This window comes from Malaya genurostris, chromosome 2 (assembly GCF_030247185.1).
Source record: "Malaya genurostris strain Urasoe2022 chromosome 2, Malgen_1.1, whole genome shotgun sequence".
Lineage (NCBI taxonomy): Eukaryota > Metazoa > Arthropoda > Insecta > Diptera > Culicidae > Malaya > Malaya genurostris.
In genome coordinates this window covers 196,440,370-196,455,129 of record NC_080571.1, presented here as the reverse complement: position 1 = coordinate 196,455,129, position 14,760 = coordinate 196,440,370, and the positions used below count along the sequence as shown (strand labels likewise).

Genomic DNA, 14,760 nt, shown 5'->3' with positions numbered 1-14,760 from the left:
GAGCCTTGCGGGAGACCCATGTAATTATTTCTGAGTGTTGCCAAATCGCCATGTGAAAAATGCATGTGTTTCTCTGACAAAAGGTTGTGCAAATAATTATTTATAACCGCTGGGAGTCCATTTTGGTGAAGCTTGTCTGAAAGAACATCAATGGAAACTGAATCAAATGCTCCTTTAATGTCTAAAAATACAGATGCCATTTGTTGCTTTTGAGCGAAGGCAATTTGGATGTCAGACGAAAGTAATGCAAGGCAATCATTCGTCCCTTTATTTCTACGGAAGCCAAACTGAGTATCTGACAACAAACCGTTCGTCTCGACCCAAGTGTCGAGACGTCGTAGAATAATTTTTTCGAACAATTTTCTGATGCAGGACAACATCGCAATGGGTCTATATGAGTTGTGATTGGAAGCTGGTTTCCCCGGTTTTTGAATGGCGATAACTTTCACTTGTCTCCAGTCAGGTGGAACAATATTTTGCTCAAGAAACTTGTTGAACAATTCCAACAAACGTCTTTTTGCGAGGTTGGGCAGATTCTTCACCAAGTTGAATTTAATTCTGTCCAACCCTGGAGCGTTATTGTTACAAGACAAGAGTGCTATAGAAAATTCCATCATTGAAAATGGGTTATTATTAAAACCATTATTTGGAGGAGATTCCCGTATAATGCTCTGCGTAGGAACAGAATCTGGGCAAACTTTCCTAGCAAAGTCAAATATCCATCGGTTCGAGTATTCATCACTCTCATTGCCCACGTTACGATTCCTCATTCGTCTGGCCGTGTTCCAAAGAGTGCTCATTGAGGTATCTCTTGACAAACCTTCGACAAAATGTCTCCAATAGCTACATTTTTTGGCTCGAAGTATGCTCTTGTACTTGGTTTCTAAAACCATAAGTTTTTCAAAATTCTGAGGAGTTCCTCCTCCCCGTTTTAGAAACGTCTTGCAAGCATTTTGTTTTGCGAGTTTAGCCTCTGAGCACTCTTTGTCCCACCAGGGGTTGGGAGGCCTTCTGTTAGTCGTTGGCCCAGGAAAGCGTTTAGTTTGGGATTGTTCTGCTGCCTCCAGAATCGAACAAATGAGGAAGTCATATTCTTCAAGTGGAGGGAGCTCTTCCATTGAATTCAAAATACTAGAGATACTACTTTGGTATTTAATCCAGTCGATATTTTTTGTCAAATCATATGGAATACTAGCGGAAGTAGCAATGCAATTGCTACTGCTAATTGAGATGATGATTGGTAAATGATCGCTACCGTGTAAATCAGGCAGTATTTTCCAGGTGCAATCTAGTCGAATTGATGTTGAGCAAAGAGATAGATCTAATGCACTTGGGCGTGCCGGAGGTCTTGGGATCCGTGTCATGCTACCCATATTTAATACCGTCATGCTAAAATTGTCACAAATGTTTTGTATTAAAGATGATCTGCTATCATTGTAAACGGAACCCCACATAATACCGTGCGAATTTAAATCCCCCAGAATCAATCGTGGTGCAGGAAGGGCTTCAACCATTTCATTAAGCTGTTGCTGTCCAACTTGTGCTTTTGGAGGAATATAAACGGAAGCTATGCAAATATCTTTGCCTTTAATGTTTATTTGGCAAGCAACAACTTCTATACTAGAAGTTGAAGGGATGTTTAATCTATAAAAGGAATAGCATTTCTTAATTCCCAAAAGCACTCCACCATACGGAGAGTCTCTATCGAGACGTATAATGTTAAAATCATTAAAATTTAAAGCTATGTTTGAAGTAAGCCATGTTTCGCATAAATATTTTAAATGAATCAAGTTTTGGCATGATGCTTCGACAATTCCACTGCAGGACAGTGATTGTATCATTTGCGACGGGTGATAAATTATCCATCAAAAGATACAAAACCTGAGACAATTGGCCATTGAGCTGATAACTGCTTCAAAAAGGTTCTAGCTGTTGGAAGGAATGCCATTATGAGGGTCTTTAAGGGTTCAGATATATTGAATGCTGAGAAAATCCATTCAACAATTTCCGAAAACTTCAGTAATCCTGTTGGTGGCTGTGAAATGGAGCCCACTGGATTATTATCTTTTTCTGTACTAGATCCTGGATTGGTTTGTGAATTTGACAAACCAGGAGGCACAGTCTTTGGTTTTGACTTTTTTTGTTTAACACGGGGATCTTTTTTTGAAGATGAAATTTTAGGTGTCTTTTTTGGTAATTTGGAGGAAGACTTCTTTCTCTTAACTGACCCTTGGGTAGTGATAAACGAATTACCTTCACTATTTTCGTCAGAGTCAGAGTCCTCTGGTTCCTCTAGATTTGAAAACCCGTTTTCGGTTTCCAAAGGGGGGACATCAATGACCGTTTTAAGCATTTCTGCATATGTGCGCTTAGACCGTGCTTTTAAAGAAAGCTTAATTTTGTCTTTGTGCACTTTAAATGCAGTGCATACTGAAATATCATCATGAGGACTATTCCCACAATAAATACATTTTTCAATTTCCTTGTTGCAATCATTATCTTTATGAGGCCCTTCACACTTAATACATTTTGGTTTATTACTACAGTAAGTAGCTGTGTGGCCGAATTTTTTGCAGTTCGTACAATTCATTACATTTGGAACAAAAAGCCGAACAGGGAGGCGAATTTTATCGACATAGACATGGGACGGCAACGCAGACCCGGCAAATGTCACTCGAAACGAGTCTGATGGGCGATAAACTTTTTTTTCCTCTTCATGAACTACTGAGTACAGTTGTTTGCACTCAAGTATTTTCACACCCTCAAGCATAGAGTTCTTGAAACGACCAACACCATGCTTGAGTAAATCATCTACCGAAAGACTCGCTTCGGTAACAACACCGTCAATTTCGACATCTTTGGAGGGTATGTAAACTTTATACTCTTTATTGAAATGTTCCGAAGAGACAATATCATTCGCGTGTTTCAAATTATTTACCACAACACGAATTTTATCGTTATTTACTTTTATGATCTCTTTGATTGAAGAGTATCGTGATGTCAAACCTTTATTAATTTGAAAAATGTTTAATGGCTTTGATATACGTCTAAAAAAGACTATCCAAGGCCCAGAAGAGCTCTCCTGATATTTTTTCGTTCGTGGGGGTATCGGATTCATGCTAGGATTTACGTCCATGGATTCATCCATTACATTAAAATTTTTAACTAAACTTTAAAATAAAATTTGAAACCAACACTACACAGTACTCAATCAAAAGGAAAAGAAAAAACTTCTACCTTGAAATTGTTGTCTATCTCCGTTGCACTGCCGTGTAGATCCTCGTTGCTCTAGATGTTCTTGTTGGATGTATCTGGACGTTGATACAATGCTGAAGCTCACTGTAGCGATAGAATATGATGTGATGCTACTGCTACCTGACATCCAGCACCACTCGAATTCCGATTTGCTTTCGTCTTCGCCAGCTGTAACCAGCGCAGGTCACCGGTGTATACCTGCGTGTTGTATGGCAGTGGAAAGACCGAGTTGTCTTGTCTCCTTCTTCCTAGTGCTCCGCACCGATATGCTTCTGCACCGAAGTGCCTTCGCACCGGTGTGCCTTTGCACTCTCCTGCTTCTATGTGCCTTTGCACTCTTCCTCTTCGATGTGCCTTTGCACTCTCCTGCTCAGCACTTGTGGCTGTATATTGCGGCCTGGGTAGAGTTTGGGAAACGCCCTTTGTTGTTTCCTTCACCAGCTTGGCCCAGCACTAGGGCTCTCTTATGCAGCACGACTATACGTTTTAACGGCTGCTGCCAACAGGTCTCTACCTGTAGTTCAACCGTTGTCGTATTTAACGCGTGTAAACCAACCAGCGTTATTAAACTGTACGCTTCTATACACAACCTTCTCGGTTGAACGGCTATTACTGAATGATGAAACCGGCAGATGCCTTATAGGATTATGAATTGGCTTCAAGCATTGTTTTCGGGCATTTATTCGTCAAATCAGTTTCAAAAATACAGGATAAAGCTTTGTTGCATATTTTCATGTTATACAAAAACCTTATTTTACGAAAAAGGTTCGTAAAAAAAGTTTACGTTATGTGGGATTTATTATTTTGAAAACTTTTATTACGAACTGATTCGATTTACGGGTGCTCACTTTAGTTCGCAAATGTAGTTTGTGCATAAGTGCAGAAACAATATGTACTTAGATAATTGTGAGGAAACCCCGGAGGGGGCAGTGCTGTTAAAAAAGATAACACAAAATAAGGATCATTTGGTTACTCACCTCCGGCCGTTCATGCTCATGTAACCATCATCCTCAGACTGATGACCCTGGGAGGGGCTGTCCGGTTCGACCGGGGCGTGTGCGATCTCCTGTTCTTCCTCGAACTCGGACAGGACCTTGTCCAGCAGTTCCAGTGATTTTTCAACATCATCTGTAGTTCTGGAGGAGAGAAAGAATCAGATAAAGAAAACATAATTATTTCTGTAATCAATTAGTAGCACACGCGGTGATTGGATTGTAATTACGAGCACTGCCTTGTAAAATTATGATTGGGTAGGGCTGTTCTATAAAAAAGCAGACTATGTTCAATTGAAATAGATGATAGTGCATGAAAAAGAATTCATTTGTCCGCATTTCATTGGTCAGTGCATTGATAAATGATAGTACAGAGTGAACTTTTCAACCAGCATTAGTTTAATGACTATTTTACGTGCATCTCGTGTATGAGTAGTGAGGTTTATATCTATATAATCTGGAATCAGAATGGTAATTAACACTCATTTTTATACATTGGGATTTACTGTAGAATTGAATTTTGTATTTTAGATTGCAGTTTTCCATCGATTTACTTAACGTGGAACAAAACTGTTTTCGGTACACTAAACGAAACGTGAGAACCATTGAAATATTTTTTCATCGCGAAATCTAGTGGAGCAGTGCATCTGCGCTTACTGCAATTCATTCACGGATATCATTGAAACAGACGCAATCAGTTTTCGTGCAGGTTTGAATTGGACTCGTGGATCGCACGTTTTTCCTGTTTTTACTGCATCCCACTTTAAGAGAAAAGTGGTGCATTGACATCTTCAGTGTATTAAAGGATTCATCGCTGCTTGACAGATACGTCCCTTTTCAGATGCAGCGAATGGAATTTCCGAACGAATGACATTTGCTTTTCTCCTCATTACGTGATATCCCGGGTGGAAAAACTATCATTGATTAATGACACATTTCACTGCTCACAGACAATTTAGAGTCATATGACGATTTCCAGAATGGTTTACTGAACGATAGGAATTCAAACCAAAGGCCAGTCGGATGACGATGTCTGTCGAAGGGTGGTTTTCATTAGTACTGACAGACATCGACAAGATTATTCCCTGCAGTAATGCTCACGACAGCACACGGAATGTAGATGCATGAGTAAGTAGAAATTCATTTTTCGAAACCAATCAGCCAAATTGTCCAAAAGTGGCATATCTACGTGAAGTAGGAAAGCATAATCGATTACCATCTTTTGTTAGCGTCTGTGTAGAAGCAACAATAACGCAATGAAGCGAAATAGTTTTCGCATATTACGAGTGAAGATTGAATTTGCTAGTCATCGCATGAATGTCTGCGATGTGTTCTCTTCCGGATGAGCGGATGCAAGCGCAAACTAATCCTAGAATCATAAAAGCATGAACACAGATAAGAAATACGCTTTTATTGGTCATATCATTGGACTGTTGATGGGATTTTTTTTGGTCAAATTGCTTTGCAGATGATTGTTTGGTGCTGTAGTCGGTATAAGAGAGCAATTTTCTGTTGCGGAAATTCGAAGAATCGATTGTTAGGGGTAGCGATCAGTATTACCAGTTCGTGACAACAATGAAACGCACAGTTTTCGTGTCCTTATTAAATTTACGGATTTTAGGCACGTTTCACGAGCGAATTGTTCAAGTACAGGGTCCGGCACTCGAAGTGTAACCAATTAAAAAGGCCATACATTCAGTTTGGAAAATTACTTTTACTTAATTCAAAGTACAAAATGTGTAAAAATAATACAAAATTCAGAATCAATTCACTTTTGCTCGATATGACCACCTTTTGCCTTGACTTGATGACTTGAGAGAGCGAAGGAGTTGCTTCGTTTGGTCGAAAGCGGTCAATTTCCGAACATTGTATTTTCTGACGAGAAAATTTTTCCAATTGAGCAATTCGTAAACTCTCAAAACGATGGGGTTTACTTGACCGACCGTTCATACGAGAATTTGAGTCATCGATTGGCCACCAGGAGGCAGCACCCGCAACAGATAATGGTTTGGACCGCTGTAACCGCAGATGGGCGCTCTCCAATCGTTTTCATCGAGCCTGGCGTCAAGGTAAATGCGACATATTATCGAGAAAGTATTCTGGAGGTTGCTTTGAAGCCGTGGGCAGACAAACATTTCGGTGGCAGACCATGGACGTTTCAGCAGGACTCGGCACCGTCTCACAAAGCTCGAGTGAACCAAGAATGGCTGAAAAACAACGTTCCGAACTTCATCACGTCCACACAATGGCTCTCGAATTCACCAGATGCGAATCCAATGGATTATTCTCTTTGGGCCATTTTCAAAGTCCGAACTAAAAGATACATCAGTCTCGAGGCGCTGAAAAAAGTTATTGTCCGCGAGTGGGCCAAAATACCTGCAAGTCACATTCGGCCAAACGAAGCAACTCCTTCGCTCTCTCAAGTCATCAAGTCAAGGCAAAAGGTGGTCATATCGAGCAAAAGTGAATTGATTCTGAATTTTGTATTATTTTTACACATTTTGTACTTTGAATTAAGTAAAAGTAATTTTCCAAACTGAATTTATGGCCTTTTTAATTGGTTACTTATTTCTGTGTAATTCAACGTACTGGATCAAGAAAATATTTCGGTTATAGAATCCAATCCTGATTGACTACGTGAAAGGAGTATTCATACGCTCATAGCACTATTACCGCTCATACGTCCTTTGGGAGAAATGTGAAGCGAAGCGTTTTTTTTTGTTAAAATGAAATATTAATTTTAAATGGTAAACAAAAAATTCAAAGTATTAACCATTACTTTTTATAAATTTTGACCACCTTTCTGGCAGTTTAAGGATACCACGCCAATAGAAATGTTCGTCATTTGAAACAAACTCATCAGACACCCAATTTTCGACTTCTTCGTAGGAATCGAAGTGTGGCTCAGCCAGCTCTAGGCCAATCGATGAAAACAAACAGTAGTCATAGTTCATGGTTCAAATTGATCATTTGTTATCTGTAGCGACTAGTATTAACAGTTTCACCTGTGTTTTGAAGATCACGATACATTATAACTTTCTGATCCCACCAATAGAACATCGCCTTCTTACCGAACCGATCTAGTTTTGCAGTCGATGTTGATGGTTGTCCCGGATTAAACCATTCTTATGTTTATATTTTTCATCACCAGCTACAATTCGCAAAACTGATTTTGTTTCCATCTGTCTATCATTCAACTCATGTGACACCCATTTGCGACACTTTTTGACTTCTCCCATAGCTTTTAAATGGTCATAAATTGTTTGCAGTGCAACATTTAACATTGATGCCATTCGCTTTTGACTACAATTATCATCTTAATCCAAAACCTCATGCAAGTGAGCGATTTCAATTTTTTTTATTTCCACAAGCTTCATTTCTCACTAAAAATGAACCGTTTAAATCATCTTTTGCATATTGTTTCTAATAGAGCATGATCACCATATGCCTCAACAAGCATTCGATGCGACTCTGCAGTACTTTTCTTCAAATGCAAACAAAAATTAAATATTCGTCACTCTCTGGTACAAAATTCGACATTTTTAGCACGGTAAAAAAATATAAAATTCCTTGTTCAATGACCTGATGTGTATTAAGAATGTTTCATACAAAAAAAATAAGACTCGTTATTTCGATCCGACTTCTGGTTCCGGAATTACAGGGTAATTAGTGTAAAAATTCCTATTTCAAATTACCTCTCCGTTTTTCCCAGAAATGGAAAAACCGATTTTAACAAACTTAAGTAACAAAAAGGTCTCATGCTTCCGTACACAATTTCCAAATTTCATCCGGATCTGACATCCGGTTTCGGAATTATAGGGTGAAGTGTGTTTAAAATTTGATACTATCACTTAAAGCGGCGAAACAAAAACCGTAAAAAATCTGAACTGGCCTTGAAACTACTCCAATTAGTAGCCGTTATTAATAGACAATCAAACAAACTGATTCCGGCTATATTGACTCTCGGCTTCCGGTTCTGGAAGCGGCGGAAATAGTGCTTAAATATTCCAACTCACTAACTTTTCCCAGAGATGGCGTGACCGATTTGAACAAACTTTGGTTCAAATGATAGATCATGTTAGTTGATGGCCATACATACCGACTTCGATTATACTGCTTCTCGAGTTTCGGTTCCGGATGTACCTACAATAGTGGAACTCACTTCGTTTTCTCATGGATGGCCTAACCGATCAGGGCACTGTTTCATTCTGTAGGTTATACTAGTTAATGAACAAAAAATTTCTTACAAGTTTCTTACAAGAATCGAAGAGATACATTTTGAAAAGAATACCACAGTGCTATATATGAGAATATGATTGATATAAGAAAGATGTCATTACACCACAAGATGGATTAAAACAGGTTTTTTTCCTATCCTCAAACCTGATAAAAACCCAGCAGAAACATCAAGTTATCGTCCAATTAGCTTACTTTCTTCTATCAGTAAACTTTTTGAAAAAATTATCTTGTTGAGAATGATGTCTCATATAAATGAGAATTCAATTTTTTTACCAGAGCAGTTTGGATTTCGTCATGAACATTCAACTACTCATCAACTTGTCAGAGTAACGAACATGATAAAAGCAAATAAATCTTCTGGGTTATCCACTGGAGTTGCTATTCTAGACATAGAAAAAGCATTTGACAGTGTTTGGCACAAAGGTTTAATAGCAAAAATGTCTGATTTCCAGTTTCCTATTTATTTGATCAAAATGATTCAAAATTATTTAATTGATCGTACTTTTCAGGTTAGCTATCAGAATTGTAAATCTAAATTGCTACCCGTACGAGCCGGTGCTCCGCAGGGTTCGAGCGTAGCTCCAATCTTGTATAATATTTTCACTTCTGATCTTCCAAATCTACCCGTTGGTTGTCAGAAATCGCTATTCTGTGACGACACAAGTCTGTTAGCCACAGGTAGAAATCTAAGAGTGATTTGCAGTCGCCTACAAAGAAGTTCAAATATTTTCGGTGATTATCTGTCAAAATGGAAAATTAAACCAAATGCTGTAAAAACGCAGTTAATTATCTTTCCTCATAAGCCAAGAGCTTCTTTTCTTAAACCAAACAATAATCACATTCTCAAATTGAATGGCTTGGAATTGGCATGGTCTGATCAAGCTAAATACTTAGGTTTAACGTATGTCAAAAAAACTCTCTTTCAAGGATCACATTGAAGGAATCCAGGCAAAGTGTAATAAATATATTAAATGTTTATATCCTCTTATAAACAGAAATTCTAAGCTTTGTCTAAAAAACAAATTGTTAATCTATAAACAAATTTTCAGACCAGCCATGCTTTATGCAGTTGTGATTAGAATCACAGAAACGAGGAACCATTTTACCACGTGAACCTCTAAATACAAAAGGAGATTCTTATGAAACACTCTTAGGAAAAAAATATGTAATTTAACATCTCGATAAATTGACATAAAGGAGCGCAACGGTTCAATTAAGGGGCGGGTAGGGTCTAACACTTTTGAAATCTCATTGTCTTATAGTAAAGCATTTCAAGAATATTCTGTGAAATTTTCAAGCATATTGGAATGAAACTCTGAAAGTTGTGGACCTTTATCTATGGCTATATCATTATGCGAAGAAGCGTCGCACAGGTCCAAGATTTCTACTCCGATTGACTTCAAATCTTGACAGAACATTCTTGAAATGTTTTATTATAATAAATTATAAAAGAAAAAGTATGATTTTTTGAAAATGTTAGACCCTATGAGCTCATTGGAGTTTATAGACAAAAAACTTTAATCATCATTCAAAAACTACTGCAATTTTTTTTCAAATTTTGCACACATTTTCGACATATAAAAAACCAGACCCCAACGTTTTCCTTTTCGTTGTTTGTTACTTTGGGGAAGTTTAACAGCAACAAAATGACGGATTGTTTCGTGAAAAATCGTAGTTTTCACTTTAAATATCCACCAAAAATTGAGAAAAAATCAAACAGAAACGTTGGTGTCTAGAAAAACTTCTTCTCTAACTATTCAGTGTTCATCATGATTTTAAAGAAGCGTCTTCAAAAATATCTCTTCACCGACTTATTTCTTAATATTTTTCCACGAAATAATTACCAAATGTTGTTCGAATGATGCTTTTCATCATGCAAAACATTTGAATTTATTTTGTTGAACGATAACTCTGGAAAAAATTCGCAAAAATGATGATTTTTTTCATCGTTTAGACCCTACCCACCGCTTAAATTTACAACCCAAAGTATATAAAAATGTATTATTTCATTGTCTTTGAAGCTGATCTATCTGAAGTTGATATTAAAAAAAAATTTTTATAAGGTAAAAGATGGAATGATCTGATTTCGTCTGAAAAATACGGCATAATAGGATTTACGCCATTTGTAACTTCAATTGTTTCTAGGAGTGTTGCTGTTCTTATGCAAAGATGCTCGAGGAGAAGAGTTTAAAATATAAATTACGGTGTTCAATCTGTATCCGAAAAGATATATTTTTGAATCTAAAAGGGAACAGAAATGTTGAAACATAGAATGAAGGTTAATAATTTTCTTCCCTTTTGTGCAATAGTTATACCAAATTTTGTCTTCGATTCTCACTTTTCAATTCTCCACTCATCGGATGTAGGAATTGAAATATCAAATCAAATAATCCATAAAAATTGTCATTTCCACCACCAAAGTAATACACTTGGACTCGACACACGGACTTGAATAAGTATATCTACGTCATAGTGACTGGCAATAATGATGTAGAACTCTGTCATAAAGGGAGCACTAAATTTTTATACCTACATTTGACACAGACAGCCTTTCGAAAAGGGCGATTTTGATGACAGTTTTTGGAATCAGTTTTAACACTTCCGTTTCGGGCCAACAAAATGAAGTGTGCACTAAGGACGCGATAATGTCCTCGGCACAGCTTTCGCTCCTTTATCCACTCTTCTTCGCGGACTGGCGGCTCTTTATTATTTAATATTGCCAGTGGATCAGTATGACTCTGGAGCAATTCTGAAGACATCTTGTACAGTTGATGCTAGTAGCATAACAGAAGCAGGAGGTTAAGTGTAAGAATAGTCTACTTGAGTGGCGGATGTCTTTTGCCTTTCCGTGCAGTGCCGTCCAGTTCATCCATCAGCGTGGTTAAATGGAGGTGATTCTTCCCGGTGAAGGTAATCACATTTTATGACTTCCTGAATCCATTTAGGATTGATGCCGGTAGTAAGTGGAGGAGAATTTTCCTAATCGCTAAATTGCGAGATGTTGATGAATTGATGGGATTCATCGGGAAAATGGTGCCTTCGAGGTTGATTGAATTAGAGAGCGTTTTACTAAATTGAAAGGTAAGTTACGAACATTCAAATTTATTTACTCGGCGGTATAGATTTATAAAAAAGGTTAACTTTTTTGTGGATGAAAGCTGAGCGTGAATATAGGCGATGGAAATAATATTCTCAAAAAAACTCTATTTAAGAAAGTAATAGCAAACGGGAATGCTTCTTCAAATGTTTCAATACATGATCACTCCATCGTACTGCTAAATGCCTTACAGAAAATTTTCAGATTATCAATGGCTTTAGTTTGAAAGAAATGCGATTTTCTTTGAGTCACACCATTTCGATTTGGTTGATTGATTTCTATAGTACATAACAAGATCAGTGTCAACGTAAAGTTGAAAAAGGGTGTCATAAGTTGAAAAACTTATCCAAATACTATACAGTTTAATTTATAATAGTCTGAAGCGCGTTGTTTTCAATTCGTCACAGACACTATGCTACCAGCTAAAATTTCTGATGAACGAGCTTTTGGCAGACATATATAAAATTGTAAAATACATTCATCGGTTGATTCGATCTGCATTTGGGTTAGGACTTCCGTCAAATATTGTTTTCGAAAGTATCATATCATTGAAAACAGGAGACAAATGCATAAACATTGAATAACGATACGTTCATGTGAAACGAATTCATATTATTGTATCATATAACTTTAAAAAAAATGATTGTGTCATAATAAATAATAATTTATATTAAACTTTTCTGATCTGAGGAAAAAACACAGAAAAAACACAACCCAACAGTTTCAAACGAGCTTAAATTTGTAGAAATCGGTCAGCTATTTCCGAGAAAATTGCTTTTTGCCGATTGCGTCGCTTATAGCATTATATATCCGAAATCGGAAGTGACAAACAATTGATCTTCGAACTTGATTCAAAACGCAATAGTAGCTTTCAAACGCGCTAAGGTTCGATAAAATCAGTTAAACCATATGCATATCCGAAAAAATTTAGCGGAGAGCAGGGTCGCTTTTACAAAGGGGCAGGGGGGATCACGTGCTCCTGGACCTATGGTTTTAGGGGACCCTTGACGGGACTAACCAAGCTAAATAAAGGGCAGTTAGTTAAGGGCACACAAATAAATCTTCGTCCTGAGCCCATTTATACGAAAACATGACGCTGACGGAAAGAAAAAAAAGTGTTTTGTCAGTTACGTTACTTAGGGCATATTCAGGAGTGTTCTAGTTCTAGATGCATAATTTATGTCAGTTTTAAAATTTACATCTAGAAATTATAACAAAATAAACTGGCAGTCCCAGCAGCGTTTTGTCTGTGTTTCAAATATAAAAAAAATAGAACGGCAGTGTATACCAGTTTTAAATTTGACAGTAGAACTGGTCGAATAAATAAAACTAAAACGGATTGCTGGGGATACGTTTGTTTCAGTTTCATTTACATTATAGACCACTCATATGAATCTTGCAGCTGCTGAATTTGCTCTTATACCGATATATTTTCAAACATGATTCACAACCCAATAGTAACTTACAAACGAGCTGGTTATAATCGATGAAGCCATTCCAGAGAAGATTGAGCGAAGAGAAAAAGTAAATGCGTTTTGTCGGTTACGTAATTTATTCCTTTATATTTCCGGAACCGGAAGTGACAGTCACTTGTCCTTCAAACTAGATTCAAAACCCAATAGTAGTTTTCAAACGCACCTAAGCTTTTAGACATTGGTGAAGCTACTTGAAGAAAATTGAGCGAAGAAAAAAAACGTTTCGTCGGTTACGTCACTTATACCAATATATCTCCGGAACTGGAAATTACAGCCACTTGATCTTCGAAAATGATTCAAAACGCAGAAGTAACTTTCAATCGAGCCTAAGCTTGTTAAAAGTTTGTTAAAAACATCAATTTCAAGTGCATCAGTATTCGGCAATATAAAGAAAAGAGGATCTATTAAAAACGGTCGATTCGTTCTTATAGTTAGCAGAATAAGTTAGTCGAAGCATCGAGTAGTAAAACAGCCGTTCTTATTCAAAACACCGCTAGACTCGACTGAAATACTATATCATGCTACTGTGGGCAAAAATAGTAACACTTTGTTCATAATTTAAAAAATTCTTTATTTTTTTTCAAATCTATTTCGTTCCTCTCAAAGCAATCCCCCGACCCCAATACACTTGTGTCAACGTTTCTTTTCAATTATTTAAACAGTTGTTAAAGTCAATTTCCGGAATAGCCTTTAATGCGCGTAGCGTTTCATGTTTGATATCTTCAATTGACTCAAAACGGTTTCTCTGGAGCATTCGTTTGAGTTTGCTGAATATGCTGAAGTCACACGGAGCTAAATCAGGCGAATACGGTGTGGAACGATATTGGTTGACCTCTCTTTACGAATAGCTTCGCGCAAATGACGCATAACACTCAAATAGTATTCCTTGTTGACAGTTTAGCCGGTTGGAAGGAATTCGGAGTGCATCATCGATGATCAAAGAAAAATATTACCTGTTGATGGCCGTCCTGAACGTGGTTCATCGTCAACGCGTCCTCGACCCTCTTTGAACAACTAGTACCAATCAAAAATACTTGTTCGCAACATACAATTATCACCGAAGGTCTTTTGCAACATTCTGCACATTTCGACATCAGAAATATGATTCCACACATAGTTTAATGGAACTTTTTGTTGAATAATTTCACTCATTGTAAAAATCGCCAATTGCACTATTAATACTTCAGAAAGGCAGACGTATACTAAACACTAATGAATATTTTAACGTGACACTTGGCACAGATGTCACTGACAGTCTTACAAACCTAGTAAAAAAAATTCGACGAATAAGATTTCCGTGCGAAATGTAATTCAAGTCTTATTACTTTTAGCCCACAGTAGTATCTATTTAACAGTAGAGTGACGTTTACGCTATGTACGATATTTTGAGTTGAATAATCAGTGAAATAACTCTTCCAGCAAAATGAATTTTTCATCGGAACTGCTATCGGCGATACGGTTTTCGGTTGAAGGACCCGCTCTAGATGTTTCCATGCTCCACACAGTGCGCATTGTTCTTGTTTTTAGTGAATTCAGTTGCCTTTCACTTGTTAAGGAAAGGTATGTATACAACATTGTTAATTTTATTTAGTTGAATCAAATTCACATTCTTAAAATCGTGAAGAATTTCCCTCTAATTCTTAAATGCGCAATTTTGTTTCAAAATGAGACTTGGGAATCGGCTGAAACTCCATATTTATGT

At 37.3% G+C, this 14,760-nt stretch overlaps 1 protein-coding gene across 11 annotated transcripts in view; it reads right to left on the bottom strand.

The window, feature by feature from the left end:
- The window catches only part of LOC131433166 (putative uncharacterized protein DDB_G0277255), a 320,286-nt gene that overhangs the window by 119,533 nt on the left and 185,993 nt on the right, over positions 1–14,760 (bottom strand). For all 11 annotated transcript variants that reach the window (XR_009230033.1, XM_058600033.1, XM_058600034.1 and 8 more), the window contains one exon: positions 4,233–4,391. Coding sequence is in view for 10 of the 11 variants with exons in the window: in XM_058600033.1 (XP_058456016.1) it covers positions 4,233–4,391 (159 nt within the window). In the remaining variant the exon portion in view is untranslated. The remainder of the gene's footprint in view (positions 1–4,232; positions 4,392–14,760) is intronic.